This window comes from Salvelinus fontinalis, chromosome 41 (assembly GCF_029448725.1).
Source record: "Salvelinus fontinalis isolate EN_2023a chromosome 41, ASM2944872v1, whole genome shotgun sequence".
Classification (NCBI taxonomy): Eukaryota; Metazoa; Chordata; class Actinopteri; order Salmoniformes; family Salmonidae; genus Salvelinus; species Salvelinus fontinalis.
In genome coordinates, this window is record NC_074705.1 from 22,035,877 (window position 1) to 22,055,953 (window position 20,077).

General features: G+C 40.9%; 1 protein-coding gene across 1 annotated transcript; it reads left to right on the forward strand.

Annotated features, from left to right (window-relative positions):
- Positions 1-1,353: 1,353 nt before the first annotated feature.
- mtx2 (metaxin 2) lies at positions 1,354-18,834 on the forward strand. Its single transcript, XM_055908525.1, has 10 exons — positions 1,354-1,506; positions 3,889-3,936; positions 4,303-4,349; positions 8,090-8,162; positions 9,658-9,734; positions 10,302-10,394; positions 10,913-10,951; positions 14,013-14,138; positions 15,345-15,421; positions 18,241-18,834. The coding sequence occupies exons 1-10, from the start codon at positions 1,467-1,469 to the stop codon at positions 18,440-18,442; spliced, it is 822 nt and encodes a 273-aa protein (XP_055764500.1). The 5' UTR covers positions 1,354-1,466; the 3' UTR covers positions 18,443-18,834.
- The last annotated feature ends 1,243 nt before the right edge of the window (positions 18,835-20,077 follow it).

Here is a 20,077-nt window from a genome sequence, read left to right on the forward strand (position 1 = left end):
AACATTTATTTACTTTACATCTGATAACATTGATGTTAAATCTCTTCTTAGAAAGTTCTTCCTGTTCATTTTTTGGTGATAAAGTGGTTATTGGATGCATCTATCGGCCACCCGATTCTGACATTGGTAGTTTCATTAATATTGTTGCATCAACCTTGGATTTGATTATTAATGAAGATAAAATGTGTTTTCTATTGGGTGATTACAAAACGTATTTAAAAGTGAGAACCACTCACTGACATCTGACTTTTTGAATACTTTATACTTCTGCTATCTGTATTCTTTGAATAATGTGGCTACTACAGGTATACTTTTAACTGACAATTCTGACCATTTTCCACCTCTCTTTGGCAGCTGGAATGATTAGTAGCATTAAGGATAGAATAGTTAATACAAGTAATTGTGAGCGCTTTAAGATGTTGTTTGTTGATATTTCATGGAACATTTTTTATAATTAGACCGATGTGGAGTCTGCTTACCAGACTTTTCTCACATCTTTCAATTCTTTATTTCACCACTGCTTTCCCATAGTTAAATCACGTAAGAGAGCAGCATATGGGTTCCATATGTTAAACAGTTAAACAAAGTTAAACAAAACAAGTTGTATAAAAAGCAAATCCCTCTCCCCTAAATATCATGAGAAAAGTAGATACTTGTCAAAATGTTGGAAAACACCAAAACAGAGGGGCTAAAATGCAAATATGTAAAGGTTATTAGAGACGTCTCTGCTTAACCAGTTATATGATGGAGGAACCCACACTTATTAATAGGCTAACACATTTTTTTGTCTAGATCAAAAATATCCTGTGTTGTGTTTAATTCTTCAGATGTTGTCCCTCATTTTTTTTTACAGGCAATACGGAACCAAACCTGTAACATATCACATTATATACGACAACAAAGATCACGTTATATGATCTCTGATTGTTCTGGCAATTCTCACATAGAAAATTCATTGGAAGGATATTTAACATGCTTTTTGCATTTGTATCACACAACAGTTTTTTGAAAATCGTGATACATAAAAAAAATGTGGTAGGTTGTACATTTTTATTTAGACCATTTTTGGAAGTACGCAGGTAAATGATAATTGCAGGCTGGGCAGGCATAATTCGTTAGTATCTTGACATAACGGTAGCAGAGCTGGTGAATGGTAGCTTTCTGGGCAGAGAGAAGATCTTGTCCTATTCATCGTATCCTTTTCCACCATACTGGTTCAGGCTGGAGCCAACCTCTTCTCAGATCCTAGGTCAGCATTCCTACTCTGAGTGTGGCTATGGGCTCAGGTCAGAGCGACGTGTTGGCGGAACAATTGTGATTGAACTAAAGTTGGAGCAGGAAAAACTGGCGCGACGTACCACTGCGTCTGACGTCATCTTTATGACTCTACGCTAAGCGTGCCCTTAACCTTGTTTGACACATTTTATTTTACACCATTCTGGCTTGAATTTCTGTCCGATTTCATCATGTCTCTTGCTGCAGAGGCATTCGTCTCCCAGATAGCAGGTAATGTGTGTAGTCTGTGTTCTGCAATATAAAGCTAATGTTATTAGCATTCGTTTTGTCGTTAGGTAACATCAATGCTAGCTAAGCTAACCACTAGCTAGCCGTGCAAAGATTCCCTTTTGTCTGCTGCTTCGCTGACAAATGAGGTAACTAGCTTTCCATATCAAACTACACTGAACTAAAATATAAACGGAACATGTAAAGTGAGCTAAATAAAATATCCCAGACATTTTCCATACCCACAAAAGGCGTATTTCTCTCCGATTGTGTGCACAAATTTGTTTACATTTTTGTTAGTGAGCATTTCTCCATTGCTAAAATAATCCATCCACCTGACAGGTGTGGCATATCAAGAAGCTGACTAAACAGCATCATCATTACACAGGTGCAACTTGTGCTGGGGACAATAAAGGCCACTCAAAAATGTGCAGTTTGTCACACTAAACAATGCCACATATGTCTCAAGTTGAGGGAGAGTGCAATTAGCATGCTGACTGCAGGAATGTCCACCAGAGCTGTTGACAGGCAATTGACTGTTAATTTATTCTAGCATAAGACACCTCCAATGTCGTTTTAGAGAATTTGTCAGTGCGTCCAACCGGCCTCACAACCGCAGACCACTCAGTTTGCTGATGTCAATGTTGTGAACAGAGTGCCCCATGGTGGCGGTGGAGTTATGGTATGGGCATGCTTAATTAATGATGGTGTTGGTGTCGAGCTTGGCCACGCAGTCGGGGGTTGAACGGGGAATACAGGAGGAGACTATAGATGCACCCCTGGGTGCCCTTCTGTTGAGGATCAGCGTGGCAGATGTGTTGTTGCATCTTCATGAAGCCATCTTTATACTTCCTTCCATTTTTAATTCTCTGGTACACAGGAAGGAGGCGAGGGCGCTCCAGTATAGTAGGTGGCGTTAATGTTAGATGCCAATCACCGATAAACCCCACAGAAGTAGAAGAGGCGGGGAAACAATGGTAGCTAGCTAACTAGAACACAGGTAGAAAGTGTCGTTTGCCCCCGCCTGTCGGGCACTGCTTTCCCGCAGTTATTTTAACGACGGCAGGTATTAGCGAAGAACACTGGGTGCTAGCTAGGACTCCGATGCATAGCAGGCGGGATATGGAGCTAACGTTAGCGCCTGTTGGGCGCTGCTTTCCCGCAGTTCTGTTAACGACTATGAGGGCAGACTTCAGTGAAAGACATGATTGCATGTTTTAGCTACGATTCCGGTAAACAGTAGGCAGGACACGGGGGCGACACCGGTAGATATCTAGCTGTGCCCTCATGTCGGGCACTGATTTCCCGCAGTTCCATTAATGACGACAAGGGCAGATGTTCAGCAGGCGGGAGCGAAGGACACTGCTAACTGGGAGGCGGGGGCAACACTGGTAGCTAGCTAGCCAGGCGATTAAATGATATATTGTATCAACTTTTCTAGCTCTGTGCGCTGCTCCAAATGTACACATGTAACAACCGAAGACTAATCAGGGTCTGCATCCCAGCTCGCCATTACGGCTAAATTATATTTTAAAAACTGATGGATGCACAGGAAAAGTGGATGTAGAGAAGCAGGTGTTTTTAAAACGTAACCTTTTATTTAACTAGGCAAGTCAGTCAAGAACAAATTCTTATTTACAATGACGGCCCACCGGGGAACAGTGGGTTAACTGCCTTGTTCAAGGGCAGAACGACAGATTTTTACCTTGTCAGTTCGGGATTCGATCCAGCAACTGGTTACTGGTCCAAAGCTCTAACCACTAGACTACCTGCTGCCCCCAGCTAATCGCTGGAAGGGGATGCGGCTGGCTGATCAAAGCTGCCAAACATGAGATGCGCGTGAAAGTGAAGTGGACATTATTGGACTGGTGCATACAAGAAACTAGTTGCTGAATATGTATTTTTTACTACATAGATTGATTTTAAACATACTTTATAATAATATAACAGGTCAGCTGGTTCTTTAGCCCAGTAGGGCCGATGCTTAAGGTGCATTACCAGCGCTTTGAAAAGTTGATTTAATAATACTTTACTGTGCATATATTGTCTAACATTTCTTGCCACATAAGGACCAACCACTCAGACAATCGGTAGAGTATGTTGAAATGTCATTTTATTCAATATTCTAGGTTGTAGAGGACCTGAGAGGACCATTTCCAGAATCAAACAGTATAATGTCCCAGACGTTGGTGGTCTGATCCCCAGGCAATGTTCTACTAGGCCTCTGAAATTCAATCATTTTCACAGCAACATTTTCTGATGCTGCCTCTCAGATTGGCTCAAGCTCATAATTCATCATGTCACAACAGTGTCACTGTTCTGCAACCTGACAAACTCCTCAATGTGACCTTTTGCCAATGCTCTCCTGAATATTTTGTCCCACAGCTGCGGAGCCATGGCCTGAAAATGCCACCTTGTATCAGCCTCTGAGAGGTAAGTCATACACTCACTTTACAGAGACGAAACTGTTCATATACCTACTTCTGCATTTACAATGGTAAATCATGTGTTGGATAATGCTGAAGTGATTTACTTTATTAATTAAGTTTAGTTTAGTTTTTAGTTTAGGCTTAAGCCCTGAACCCTATAATGTTGTGGAGTATTAGTGCACTGCTAACCATAGACGTAAACCCAATTAAAGTTATTTGATGTAATGTTGAGGGAAATTATGCTAATGAATCAGAGAGGAATATAGGTTTTAAGAGGTTTAATAACTGTTTGAGCCATATTTATCAGTGTACCTTGTTACTTTATAATGTGCAAATGCATGTCTGTGTTTTGGCCTGTTTGTTTTTTCAGAGGATCAGATACTATTGTCAGATTGTGCATCATCACTTGCTGTACAGGTGAGACAATGTTTATGTCTTTGCCATAGTCAAATAGGATGTGAAACCAAGAGAGTCGGCTCGTTGGCATTAGCCTTTACACAAATGTTGGGCTAGGCCACCTTAAAAGACCACACAGTACATGGGGCCCGTAAAGCTAGTCCTCCGATCAAACATGGCCAAATGTGTTGAAAGGGTTTGTCATATTTGATCAAACAATTGTATAAAACTTTTCATAAGACACCTGTTCAGAAATCCAACAACTTCATGGATGGCATCGTTATATGAAAGAAAAAAAATTGAGCGTGGAAACCCCTGTGCAGATGATGGCTGCTTGTCCTTGTTGGCACTATTGTAGCTATCTGGTGTACAACTGTGCATGCCTGTGTCATGGATGGGATCTGAACTTGGGTCTCCAGGGGAGAAACCAACATGTTAGACCAACAGGAAATCCCCACATCACAAGACCATGAGCTGGACTCATGTCTGCTACATTCACCCGCCATTGACCTCACCAAAAAGAGCCTTGTCCCACAGTTGGGCACCATTGTCACCAGCGGGGTCTGAAACCAACATCTTGACATTTCGTCGTCGCAGACTCAGGTGACAATAGATTTCATGTGCCTTGGGGAGTTAGGTCTTAGCACAGCGTCTGCTGTGGGTGTGAAGTCCACTCTTCAGAGGCAGACTCGGCCATAGTTGTCACATTTGTAGACTGGCCCGGCTGTTGCAGATCAGGGGTCCCCAATTACATTCAGCCGTGGGCCTATTTATTTATTTATTTATTTCCTTGAGCGGAGGGTCGGGGGGCCGGAACATAGTTATAAATCATTTTTACACTGCAAGATCCCAAACATAGTATTTTACAAATATTGAATAATTTCAAACCTTGATTACATTGGGATATGATCAGATATGCCTCTATGCCTTTATGTGTGGGAATACTTAGGAACAGATTTATCCAACAATAAATAAAACAAAATATTTATTCATACATTTTTTGCTCAGAAAACTTGGGGGGGGGACAAATAAAATCACCCGTGAGCCTAATTATTCCCACCGGCTGCTTATTGGGGAACCCTGTTGTAGATGTTGCGGCAGTGTCCTGATCTTCTTTCATTTTTGCTCTTTACTACTTAGTGTTGCGGCAGGGTGGTTTTGCTGGTTAGCAGCCCGCTGCGAAGTGCCTGCTGTTAGTGAAGATAGCCCTGGGCGCCATCTTCTCAGGTGTCGGTGTTGATGCCAAGGGGACTTGAGGTCTTGCTTGCAGAAATATCTGTGGTCTCTTTCCAGAGGATAATTCTGCATAGAGAATGTCCTTAGGGATTTGTCAGTTGGTGTTTAGCGGTACACAAGTAGCGTTCAATCGGTGACTTCACCTGCTTTGAGACTGCTTTTGAGGAGTGACGGGTAATAATGCCTTATGGCTGACAGTTGTCAATGTTTTCAGAGGGTCTCTGACTGAGCCCAGGATGGAGCAAGGAGGGGGATGGAAGCAACACTTACATTAGCATGGTGGCTAAGTCTGAAATCTTTTCCTATGGGAAATGCTAACTGTTTCCCATCCCAAATACTAACCTTTAGACTACTGAAATGGAATTTAGTCCAAATACTGTCTTTTTTCACAAATGGGATGACTAGATAGTACTTTATGTAGCCTTTTTTTCCTAAAATATAATGCAGAGACCCTCAAATAAAATGTGACATTCAAAAATAATGAGAAAGAAAACACTAGACTTAACATATGCGTTCAACCCCTGAGACAATACATGTGAGTCTTTCTGGTTAAGTCTGTAAGAGCTTTGCACACCTAGATTGTACAATATTTGCACATGATTCTTTAAAAATGTCTTTAAGGTCTCTCAAGTTGGTTGTTGATCATCGCTAGACAGCCATTTTCAAGTCTTGCCATAGATTTTCAAGCTGATTTTAAATCAACTGTAACTAGGCCACTCAGGAACATTCAATGTCGTCTTGGTAAGCATCTCCAGTGTGTATCGAGCCTTGTGCTTTAGATTATTGTCCTGCGGAAAGGTGAATTTGTCTCCCAGTGTCTGTTAAAAACCTGGTTCAGTCTGCTTTCCATCTAGGATTTTGCCGGTGCTTAGCTCTAAGTTTCTTTTTATCTAAAGAAATACTGCTTAGGCCTTGCCGATGAAGGCATACCCATAACATGATGCAGCCACTATCATGCTTGAAAATATGAAGTGGTACCCAGTGACGTGTTGTTGGATTTCCTCCAAACATAAGCCCTGGTCTTTGTGGTTGAATCTGTGTTTGAAATTAACTGCTCGACTGAGGGACCTTACAGATAATTGTATGTGTGGGGTACAGAGATGAGGTAGTCATTAAAAAATCATGTTAAACACTATTGTTGCACACAGTGAGTCCGTGCAACTTATAAGGTGACTTGTTTAGCAAATGTCTACTGCTAAACAGATTTAGGCTTGCCATAACAAAGGGGTTGAATACTTATGAACTCAAGACATTTGATCATTTCATTTTTAGTTAAATTTAATCCATTCAAGCTGCAACAACAAATTTTGGAAAAGTTAAGGTGTGAATATTTTTGAAGGCACTATACATGCAACAGAGAAGAATACTGATTCTGCAATGAAAAAAAGGATCCACATTTGTATTTTTGTATTTATTTAGTTTATTAGGATCCCCATTAGCTATTGCGAAAACAGCAGCTACTCTTCCTGGGGTCTGCATGAAACATAAAACATGACATAATACAGAACATTAATAAACAAGGACAGAACTACATACATTTAATAATGGCACATTGCTTGGAGGAAGAAAAAAAAACATCCACCGTCTTGTATGAAACTATTAAAATGTATTATTTCTCTCCAGAAATGATCCCAATAACATATTGATAATTTTTATATTTTAGGTCCATATTAACATGGTCTATATTATCAGGCAGATGTGCTACTGTGGATGATTGACTGGCCCGGAGGGTTTCAAGGGGGTCCCCGGGCAGGTGGGAATGTCGAGCCCTTGTGGTACAGTGAATAGCCTAGGCTATATTTGTTCAGGCTGAATGGTTCTAGCATGACTGGTAGTGCTGCTCAGGTAGTCAAAAGCAGTGGAGCCATATTGTTTTTCTTCTGCACAACAGTGCTATAATTGTTCTGGGAACCAATTTCAGTGTGCTTGCCAAAATAATGATAGTGGTGCTGTGTCTATGCTAGAACACAACTTTCTGAATTAATTTGTCTCCCCTGAATTACATTTACATTTTACATTTTACATTTTAGTCATTTAGCAGACGCTCTTATCCAGAGCGACTTACAGTAGAGTGCATACATTTTACATACTGAGACAAGGATATCCCTACCGGCCAAACCCTCCCTAACCCATACGACGCTATGCCAATTGTGCGTCGCCCCACGGACCTCCCGGTTGTGGCCGGCTGCGACAGAGCCTGGGCGCGAACCCAGCCCAGCCTGGGCGCGAACCCAGAGACTCTGGTGGCGCAGCTAGCACTGCGATGCAGTGCCCTAGACCACTCCCGCTACCCGGGAGGAGTTCATAGCATTAATTGTCTAAACCCAATTATTCTATTTTGTTCTTGAAATATTGATTTACCTTGAATGTCATTTGAAGAAAGTAAGAAAACAACCACAGTCATGAATACTAAGCATATTCTGTTGGATTTCTGTTCATATGTGTTGCTATTTGATCTACTGATTACTGCATTTAGATTGTTAACTAGCTGTGTTGTTCATTTGAAATGCTGTTTTTTGTCTCAGGCTTATCTGAGGATGTGCAATCTGCCTGTTCATGTGTCCTGTCGGTCAAACGCAGAGTACATGTCCCCATCTGGTGAGTTCTTCATGCTATTGAAAAAATTGTGCCCTCCCTCCCTCAGGTCTATGCTTGTGCTTTTGTATAACTTGACCAGCTGTTTATACGTCCCATATGTATACATGGCCAAGAGAGCCTTTCCTGTTACATGCTGACTAGACCGGGCGCGCGTGTATACCATCGTGTGCATGCGGATTTTTGTCCACCCACACCAGATGTGATCAGGACCCGCAGGTTGAAATATCAAAACAAACTCTGAACCAACTATATTCATTTGGGGACAGGTCGAAAAGCATTAAACATTCATGGCAATTTAGCTAGCTGGGATATAAGCATTGGGTTGTTATTTTACCTGAAATGCACTCCGACAATTAATCCACAGATAAAAGGGTAAACCGAGTTTGTTTCTAGTAATCTCGCCTCCTTCCGGGTACTTCTTCTTTGGACTTTAAATGGCGGTTGGCAACCAACTTTAAGGTCCAGTACCACCACCAACTGGACTGGAATGTGGACCTCAGTTCATCTTTCAATTACCCACGTGGGCATATGCTCCTAATAACCAATGAGAAGATGGGAGAGGTAGGTTTTGCAGCGCATCAAGCGCTACAAATAGAACCAAGTTCTGTTTTAGTGCCTGGCTACGCAGACGCTCATTGACGCAATGATTGAATAATATGTATGTGTACGTTTATTTTGCAACACTTGTGCATGTAATGCGAGCGGTGTGGTCAGCATGTTGGGTATGTGTAAATCTTTATCCCCTGGATGTGGACAGGCCTTTTGTCGGAGTATCACACATTACACAAAATACTGGAGAACTTCTAATGAATTTAGGAATCACACATTTTAGGCTGTTTTTAACTGAAGAACCTCAATGTTTTTAATCACTGCATTTACATTGAATTATGCCAGTTGGAGATTACATTTATTTTATGGGAGTGTGAATCCTTAGTTTCCTTTTCCAGCCTCCTCTCATAATCGACCATCTTGCAGAGATTGATGGGGGAAAAAATCTGTCAGATTCAATTAAAGGACAAAATTAATTTCCACACTGAATTATCATAGGAATTGTTGGCTCAAAATGGATGAACATAAATAACACCATAGGCTACCTGGGATTTGGAGAATCCAATACTGTGTAATGGAGCCTGGTGTTTGACTTAGGATGTGATTTGCAAATGTAATTCAATATTACCACAATTTCTGTGTAATGTTTTCTTGTAAGGGATTCAAGGTAAGCAAACAGGTTAGCTGAACACTCAAAACCAACACATAAGATACTCAAGCTTCATCATTGATTTCTGCCCAGTCAAACCCACTCAGACACTTTACTAAATGTTCTGAATTTGATTAGCTCTGTACTTATTGCAGCCTACAGGGCAGTTTTGAGTAACGACATTGGAGACCAGATTCTTATTTACAGAGGAGAGGTTAAAATATGCATTCCATAATCTCTCTTCTTTCCCTTTATCACTACATTGAACTTTTATATTGCTTATTCCTCTCCCTTCAGGTAAAGTCCCGTTTGTCCATGTGGGAAATCAGGTCGTGTCTGAGCTGGGGCCCATAGTCCAGTTTACCAAGGCAAAGGTAAGTGAGCCTTATGAGTGAGAAGCAGGACCCTGTCCTCTTTTAAGATCAGTCATCAATCACTCCCTACTACTCTCTCACATACATGCATTTTGTTGTGTTACAGCCTGAATTTAAAATGGATTATATTTACATTTTGTCGCTGGCCTAGACACAATACCCTATAAAAAAAATCCACTTTGGCATTTAGACTTAAAAAAATAAAAAATAAACATGTAATCAAATGTCTTGAGTCAAGTATTCAACCCATTTGTGGTGATTCTAACATGTATTGACTCAGGGGTGTGAATACTTATGTAAATGAGATATTGACGTATTTCATTTTTTGTACATTTGCTAAAATTTCTAAACGTGTTTTCACTGTCACTATGGGGTTATTGTGTGTAGATGGGTGAGCAATTATTTGATCCATTTTGAATTCAGGCTGTAACAACAAAATGTGGAATAAGTCAAGGGGTGTGAATACTTTCTGAAAGCTTTACTGTAATGACTGCTTGCTTATCTTAGCATCCTGCTACGCTACACCCTCGTATGCGCACACACTCATCACTGCTTATCTCTCTCCAGGGTCACTCTCTCAGTGATGGTCTGGATGATGTTCAGAGGGCTGAAATGAAAGCTTACATGGAGCTGGTCAACAACATGCTGCTCACCGCTGAGGTACAGTAGAGAAACCCCTCAACAGGAAGGAATAATCCATTACATACTGAATGTGTGGGTATTTATGCTGATGAAGCCCTCTATATAATCCTGACCAGAGAAAGGAAGTGTTTGGCAAGGGACTCGTGTGTTTACAACAAGAAGTTGTTTGGAATGTCATGAGCATATCCTTGATATGATCTTGTTTCATGATTTGTGTATATTTCATTATCTACATGTGATTTTAGACATTTCATAGTATTCATTGAAATCCTTTGCACCTTAAGTAATGTTCATTAAAATCAAGCAATGACACCATGTACTCTGTGAGAAATGTTCTTCCCCCTAGATCCTTTATCCTTCTGCTCGCCACTACTTTTCCTCCCTTTGTTTGTTTTCACATTTTCCCCGTCTCAAATCCCCCTTCTCATAATTTCTTCTCTTCATGCCTCTTGTCTTATATCCTTCCCTTTCCCTCCTTCCTTCCCCTCCATGTTCTCTCTGTGTTCATCCTTTGTATCCCTCTTTCCTCTATGCAGTTGTATATCCAGTGGTGTGATGATACCACGGCGACCGAGGTGAGTGCTCTCCCTGGGCGTTCATCTTCATTAGGCTGCAGCCTCGGCCATGGCCCCCCCCCTCTCATAAATGAGCCATGCTTTACTGAGCTTCCATTTAGTAGGCCCTGGCACACACCGCTGGGTCCCCCTCATTGCTCTCTCTATAGCCTTTTTATTGCCGCCATCAACTGTGACTTGTTAATTTACACCGATTTTAGAAACGTTCTGTCCCGGTTGACATTCATCTTCAATGTTAGGGATTGGCATTTGAAATATTTTCATTCATCTACTATGTCATAAGTTTCTCTTTTATTCCTTGACTAATCAAACTGACAAATACAGAGGCAGACAGTGTTCAGTTGTTTTTAGGTTAGCAAAAACCTACCAGAGAACACTAACGGCAACAGTGAAAGAGAAGTCTGATGTTCGACATGATAGAACTGATTCTGTTTAAAAAAAAAAAAAATTATGGTGAGTGTTTTGCATTAATCTGTGAAAAGGTCTTGTGGAACCTCTGTTAGGTGCGCACCTATAATCGCAATGGGTAAAATAGCATAGGCTGTTTTTTCAGGGCTGACTGGAGGGCTAAGTGCGCTTTGAAAGTAAAATGCCTTTTCATGTAAAACGCAACAGGAGAAAATTAACTTAAGACTTTCAATTGTCATGTAACAAGGGTCATTTAATTTATACAAAGCCTTTTCAATTTGAGAATGGGCCTAATTAATTTTTCTACAAAAATCTATACGTGTTCGGGATATTTCAGTTTTTGAATTAAACGTGCCCGTCCTTGTTTTGTAAACACTAAAATGCCGTCATCATTTGTATTAGTGATGCGCGGGTTGACTCATAACCCACAGACAGGTTTAGGGTCATTATTGTGTGGGTGGGTGGAGTGCAGGTAGAATAAGGAGAAAACAAAACCTTTAAAAAAATGCATGTATCATTCTTTTGCAATTTATATCTATAGGCTACATTGAGGTTTTTCTTTCATAATTTTAGGCTATCTAGTGCGTAAGCTTTAGGGCCTAACTGTACGTACACCAAATAGCCTACACGCTAATTGGCAAATTAGGTTTTTGATCAACGGAGGCAAAAGGAATATCAGAGTTTAATTCAATAATAGAAAAGCTGCGAAATGGAGAGTTGAAAATAAAGAGTGAAGGGCCAGTAAAGTAAAATTTAGGAAATATTTGGTGAAGTGGTAAGAGGATGATGGCAGTGCCAGATATCTTATGTGTGATGATTGAGGCGCTATACAAATTAGACGGTCACAAGACTGGGACATCAAATAAGCCTATGGCTCATAAAGGGAACTGTAGGCTACTGTTCAGATGTGTTAAATGGAAACTGAAATCTGAACACTGGCTGTAGGTCTATAACCTCTCACATAGCCTTATATTAACTCCCGCAGAATTAAGCATTTCTTGCAGTAAAATGTTACACCAAATGTAGTTAAAATTGACTGGTAATTGAGTGGAGAAATGTATATACTTTTTTTTCATCATCTTATGCAAATGCGCCGTTAGCATCTCTACAGTCGGTACCTATCTTTATCAGCATCATAAAACCTGATAGTATTTCAACCACAAAATATGCATGCATCCAACAGAAACTTGTTGGGTTGTTTTCACAGCTTTTTAAAAAAACTGATGCCATTTGGACATTTTGCACAGAAAAGCTTTCCATTTTTGATGTTGCATTTTCTCCCTGGTCCCTAAACGTCTTTGCTCTGCGGAAGAAGCCGAGATGACAGAACTTTATCGATGTCACCTAGATTGAGGCAATCGTTCTATAGATTTATGACATTTTGGTGAGCAAGGTTTTATTGAGCCTCCTAAGGAAACATATGACCGAAGAGAAGCTGCATGTATCTAATTAGTTGACTAACAAATAGCCTACCAAACTGTCGGAAATGTAATTTTAAGCAGAAACGTATCTAAATCGGGCAACCAAACAAATCCTGCACTCCCTGTCAAAAAATCGTTCCTTGTCTTTGACTGTAGCCTACAGCGCATTTGATATATTAAACAGGTTACGGTTGGGTGCAGGCCTCAGATTTTCACTATCACATAGTTGGGCAGTTGCGGATGGGTTATTAGGAATTGCGGGCGGGTGTGGGTGAACATAGCTGACCCATGCACCACTAATGTATACAGTGCATTTGGGAAGTATTCAGACCCCTTGACTTTTTCCAAATTTTGTTACGTTACAGCCTTATTTGAAAATTGATTAAAAAAATCATCAATCTTCACACAATACCCCATCATGACAAAGCGGACAGGTTTTTAGAAATGTTTGCAAATTTATAACAAATCTGATCTTATTTGCATAAGTATGCAGACTATGAAACTCAATTGAGCTCAGTTGCATCCTGTTTCCATTGATCATCCTTGATCTTTCTACAACTTGATTGGGGTCCACCTGTGGTAAATTCAATTGATTGGATATGATTTGGAAAGGCACACACCTGTCTAGATAAGGTCCCACAGTTGACCGTGCACGTCAGAGCAAAAATTAAGCCATGAGATCAAAGGAATTGTCTGTAGACCTCAGAGAAAGGATTGTGTCGAGGCACAGATATGGGGAAGGGTACCAAAAAATCTCTGCAGCATTGAAGGTCCACAAGAACACCGTGGCTTCCATCATTCTTAAATGGAAGACATTTGGAACCACCAAGACTTCCTAGAGCTGGCCACCAGGCCAAATTGAGCAATCAGGGGAGAAAGGCCTTGGTCAGGGACGTGACAAGAACCTGATGGTCAATCTGACAGAGTTCCAGAGTTCTCCTCTGTGGAGATGGGAAAATCTTCCAGAAGGACAGCCATCTCTGCAGCACTCCACCAATCAGGAAATACAATAATATTTGAACCTGGGTCTATCTATAAAGCTAATAAAATATTTATCTTTGGCAGTGGCGTAATTGCGTTCAAGTATCTTTTAGTGTTTGTCTTTTAATTACAAAAACAACCAAATTTGCTAGGTACAACACCCTTTTGTTTACAAGGACCACCAAACTTAAGCCTGACAAAGTTCAAAATGTGGAAACTTCTTTAATCTCAACTCAGCCTCATGTCTGTAGATCTCCAGGCCGAGATACAGCAGCCCATACTCCTGGCCCCTCAACCAGATCCTGGCCTATCAGAAGCAGTGGGAGGTCCGTCGTAAGATGAATGCCATTGGCTGGGCAGGGAAGAGCCTGGAGCAGGTCAGTGCCCTGTGTTCTCGGAAGCCCAGAACTAAAATCTTATAATTTCGTCAGATACCCAATAAGGTTTTGGGGGGAGATGTATGAGAAAAGGTACTAGAACAAGTATTGGAAGTCTATGGGCCAAGTTTTCCCTCAATCATATTTATTTACAAAGCCCTTTTTACATCAGCAGATATGGAGACCCAGCCTTAAACCCCAAAGAGAAAGCAATGCAGATGTAGAAGCATGGTGGCTAGGAAAAACTCTAGAGAAAGACTGGTACCTTGGAAGTAACCTAGAGAGGAACCAGGCTCTGAAGTCCTCTTCTGGCTGTGCCGGGTGGAGATTAACAGTACTTGGCCATTAAGGCCAGATTGTTCTTCAAGATGTTCAAATGTTCATAAATGACCAGCAAGGTCAAATAATAATCACTTGTTGTAGAGGGTGCAACAGGTCAGCACCTCAGGAGTAAATGTGAGTGAGATATTACACCACATAGGACGGGGTGGGGGACTTAATACCGTAAGACAAGGCTGAGTATAGTCCATGATGATTTTCCCCACCTCACGAAGCCGAGGGGGCGCAAAACCGGACAGGAGATCCCCGTCAGTGACTCATCCCACTGAACTGGAGTATAGCGAACTTCAAAAGAAACGCTCACCCGCTAAATTGCGATTGGTTCAAATAATCAGTGACGAAACTGTTGCTTGTTAGTGTTGCATCCCACAGTCTTTTGACAGACATTAGGAAACAATTTGTAACAGTCTGTCCACCAGAGATTAGCGCCCTGAGATGCCAACCTCAGCTGAAAAAGAACACCATAGTACCTGAACTACAATCAGTGCAGCTATTTTACAGATGTAGTATTTGTTTCCTTGAAAGCAGTCTATAGACAAAGAATTACTGCAATCAACACTTTGATTTTGTTTAACTAGTCACTGCCAATTAATGCTAATGTCAGCATTTACTGTTCAAAACCTCACGTAAGTAAATGCCCCCCGTTTAGCATGTCATAAATGAATTGAGCAACACAATCCATTAGGCATGACATTTAAAACATGCTAAACAGGGGAGATTGACTTGCATGGGGTTTTGGTCCGAAAATGCTGATATTAGCATTTGCTGTCAGTGGCTAGTTTAACAAAACCAAAGTGTGGCTGGATTTCTCATCTCATGCAATGTTTCCACATAGTTGTAATAGTAACTGTTTCCACGCTTCTCCAGGTTTATGAAGATGTTAGCCAATGCTGTCAAGCTCTTTCCCAGAGGCTGGGCACACAGCCATACTTCTTCAATAAGCAGTAGGTTTATACATTTGTCTTTGCATACTTTTTTATTTATTCTGATAAACAAATAACAATATATCGGTTGATGCTTACATCTGTCCTATTTCACTTCTGTAAATTAAATGCATTTTTTTGCATATCCCACTCTTGAAACACCCTCGGAGAGTGGAGTAATGGCGAGGGATCTGCCATTGTTGAGGGACCATGGAGCAATTTGGGTTAAGTGCCTTGCTCAAGGGCATTTTAGATTTATCACCTAATCGGCTCAGGGATTTGAACCAACGACCTTTTGGTTACTGGCCCAACACTCCTAACCGCTGTGCTACCTGCCGGCCCTTGAAAAGAAACCGAATGAGAGAAGTGATACATTGAATTGGAGACATACAAAGGAGCAGTGGGATTCATACTCACTGTACATTTGTGGCCTGCTGGAGGTCATTTTGCAGGGCGCTGGCAGTGCTCCTCCTTGCACAAAGGCGGAGGTAGCGGTCCTGCTGCTGGGTTGTTGCCCTCCTACGGCCTCCTCCACGTCTCCTGATGTACTGGCCTGTCTCCTGGTAGCGCCTCCATGCTCTGGACACTACGCTGACAGACACAGCAAACATTCTTGCCACAGCTCGCCTTGATGTGCCATCCTGGATGAGCTGCAGTACCTGAGCCACTTGTATGGGTTGTAGACTCCGTCTCATGCTTCCACTAGAGTGAAAGCACCGCCAGCATTCAAAAGTGACCAAAACATCAGCCAGGAAGCATAGGAACCGAGAAGTGGTCTGTGGTCACCACCTGCAGAACCACTCCTTTATTGGGGGTGTCTTGCTAATTGCCTATAATTTCCACCTTTTGTCTATTCCATTTGCACAACAGCATGTGAAATGTATTGTCAATCAGTGTTGCTTCCTAAGTGGACAGTTTGATTTCACAGAAGTGTGATTGACTTGGAGTTACATTGTGTTGTTTAAGTGTTCCCTTTATTTTTTTGAGCAGTGTACATTGTTGTGCATAGAATAAATATGTACGGTCTTTGTGAATCCATCAATGGTATGGCATGTTGCCTTTTTAAATGGTGATGTCTCCCTCACATGGTGACAAATGACCGCCTTATTTGCTGTATGATTTGGATCTAGAGCTGTCAAAGTATTAATACCCCTTGACTTATTCCATATTTTGTTACAAGCTGAATTCAAAATTGATTACCTTTTTCCTAATCTATCTACACACACTACCCCATAATGACAATGACAATGAACATGATTTTGATTTAATATGAAATACAGAAATATCTCATTTACATAGTTATTCACAACCTTGAGTGAATACGTGTTAGAATCCCCTGTGGCAGCGGTTACATCTGTGAGTCTTTCTGGGTTAGTCTAAGAGCTTTGCACACTTGGATTTACAATACCTGCCCATTTATTATTGAAAAAATTCTTCAAGCTCTGTCGAATTGGTTGTTGATCATTGCTAGACAACCATTTAAGTCAAAACTGTAACTACACCACTCAAGAACATTCTCGGATAAGCAACTCCAGTGTATATTTGGACTTGTTTTACGTTATTCGTTTATACATCTCCCAGTGTCCCGTGTAAAGCAGACTGAACACCATTTTCCTTTAGGATTTTGCCTGTGCTTAGCTCCAATTATTTATTTTTATCCTGAAACTCCCCCATCCTTAACGATTACAAGCATGCCCATAGCATGTTATGCTTGAAAATATGGAGAGTTGTACTCAGTAATGTGTTCTATTGGATTTGCCCCAAACATAACACTTTGTATTCAGGACAAAAAGTGAATTGCTTTGACACATTTTTTGCATTATTACTTTAGTGCCTTGTTGCAACCAGGATGCATGTTTGTGAAATATTTTTATACAGTTGATTTGATTAGGCTTGCCATAACACAGGGGTTGAATCCTTGATGTGACATTTCAGCTTTTCATTTCATTAATTGGTCAAAATTTTGAGAAACCGAATTCTACCACACTTTGGTTTTGTTTAACTAGTCAGTGACAATTATTGTTAATGTTAGCATTTTCTGTAAAAAAAACTCATGTAAATCAATATTCCCATGTTTAACATGTTTTAAATGTCATGCCCAAATCTTCAAAAGAATTGTAAACAAATTAATTCAGCAACACAATCCATTTGGTCATGGCATTCAAAACAGGAGGGATTGACTTACATGGGGTTTTGGTCCGAAAATTATAATATTAGGATTTGTCAGACACCAGTTTAACAAAAATAAAGTGTGGCTGGATTTCTCATCTCTCAGGCCAGTGTTTCCACATAGTTGTAATAGTAACTGTTTCCACGCTTCTTGTCCAGGTTAATGAAGATGTTAGACTCTTTCCCAGAGGCTGGGCGTACAGCCATACTTCTCCAATAATTGTGTGTAGGCCCGTAACAGAAACTGAATCTATTTTAAATTTGAGCTGTAACACAAAATGTGGAAAAAAATCTAGGGGGGTGTGAATACAGTACTTTCTGAAGGCCCTGTAATAATATGCTATTTAGCAGACACTTTTATCCAAAGCGATTTAGTCATGCGCGCATACATTTTACGTATGTGTGGTCCCAGAAAACGAACCTACAAGCCACAAATATTGGAACTAGGCCATGACTACGGGACTTAAGCCCTGTCTCGGCCACTGTCTGTGCTTATATTCCATCTATCCCCCTCTATACTTTTCATTTCTTGAAAATACAAATACGAAATTGGATTGGTGAATCTGATCTCCTTTAAAAAAAAAAATATTTTAAAAAAGTATGTTTGTGTCAATCATGCTGAGCCCATGCTCAAACTTTTATGGGTTATAAAAGGTTCCCTTTGTCCTCAGACCGACTGAGCTGGATGCACTGGTGTTCGGCCACCTCTTCACCATCCTGACCACACGACTCACCAGCGACGAGCTGGGCGAGAAGATCAAGAGCTACAGCAACCTGCTGGCCTTCTGCCGCCGCATCGAGCAGAGCTACTTCGAGGACAGCCAAGCTGGCTCCTCGTCCAGAGGCTATTCGAAAGGCCCCTCCCTCTTTTGATGCCCAACAGTACCATTCCATCTCCATCCCATCCTATTGCATACCCAGTCCTCCTTTCTCCACTTGCTTGCCTGTGAATGCCATGAACTGAAAGTATGACTTTCTTGAAAATGTAGTGGCGATCGATTCTTTGATGTAGAAACAAGATGAAAAGCAATTGTGATTTATTTTTTTCCAGATTGTGCAGTTGTTTTTTTCTGGTTTGATATTTGAATGGAAAGTGCCTACAAAAATACAATTCCATAAACAACTGTTATTCTTCACAATTTGTGGTCTGAGCTTAGTATTAAAACAAGTTAAGTATGAAATTCACAGATGTACATGTTATCATGCTTGTGGAAAACCTTGAAGCACGTTCAAGAATTACAAATAAAAAGTGAAAGTAAGATCTACCATTAATGTTGTTTGGGTAATATGCTGTAGGTTATACTAGTTTATTAACATTGACGGTCCCGAGGCCTGGGAGATAAGATGCATTAAACCAGTATTCCCAAAGTGGGTTAGGGCTTTCAGCTGGTATATCCAGTTATAACACCCAACAAATCCCCTTAAAAGCAGTCACACATTCTGTAAATTGAGCTATTCAGTATATACAGTTGATGTTGGAAGTTTACATACACGTTTTAATGACTCCAACCTAAATGTTTTTCAACCACTCCATAAATTTCTTGTTAAACTATAGTTTTGGCAAGTCGCTTAGGACGTCTACTCTCCATGACAAGTAATTTTCCCAATTGTTTACAGATTATTTCACTGTATCACAATTCCAGTGGGTCGGAGGTTTACGTACACTAAGTTGACTGCCTTTAAACAGCTTGGAAAATTCCAGAAAATTATGTCATGGCCTTAGAAGCGTCTGATAGGCTAATTGACAATTTGAGTCAGTTGGAGGTGTACCTGTGGATGTATTTCAAGGCCTACCTTCAAACTCAGTGCCTTTTTGCTTGACATCATGGGAAAATCTAAATAAATCAGCCAAGACCTCAGGAAATAAATTGTAGACCTCCACAAGTCTGGTTCAACCTTGGGAGCAATTTCCGAACGCCTGAAGGTACATTCATCTGTACAAACAATAGTACGCAAATATAAACACCATGGGACCACGTAGCCGCTCAGGAAGGAGACGCGTTCTGTCTCCTAGAGATGAACGTACTTTGGTGCGAGAAGTGCAAATCAATCCCAGAACAACAGCAAAGGACCTTGTGAAGATGCTGGTGGAAACCGGTACAAAAGTATCTATCCACAGTAAAACGGGTCCTATATCGACATAACCTGAAAGGCCGCTCAGCAAGGAAGAAGCCACTGCTCCAAAACTGCCATAAAAAAGCCAGACTACAGTTCGCAACTGCACATGGAAACAATGATCGTACTTTTCGCAGAAATGTCCTCCGGTTTGATGAAACAAAAATAGAACTGTTTGGCCATAATGACCATTTATGTTTGGAGGAAAAAGGGGGATGCTTGCATGCCGAACACCATCCCAACTGTGAAGCACGGGGGTGGCAGCATCATGTTGTGGGGGTGCTTTGCCACAGGAGGGACTGGTGCTCTTCACAAAATAGATGGCATCATGAGGACGGAAAATGGTGTGAATATATTGAAGCAACATCTCAAGACATCAGTCAGGAAGTTAAA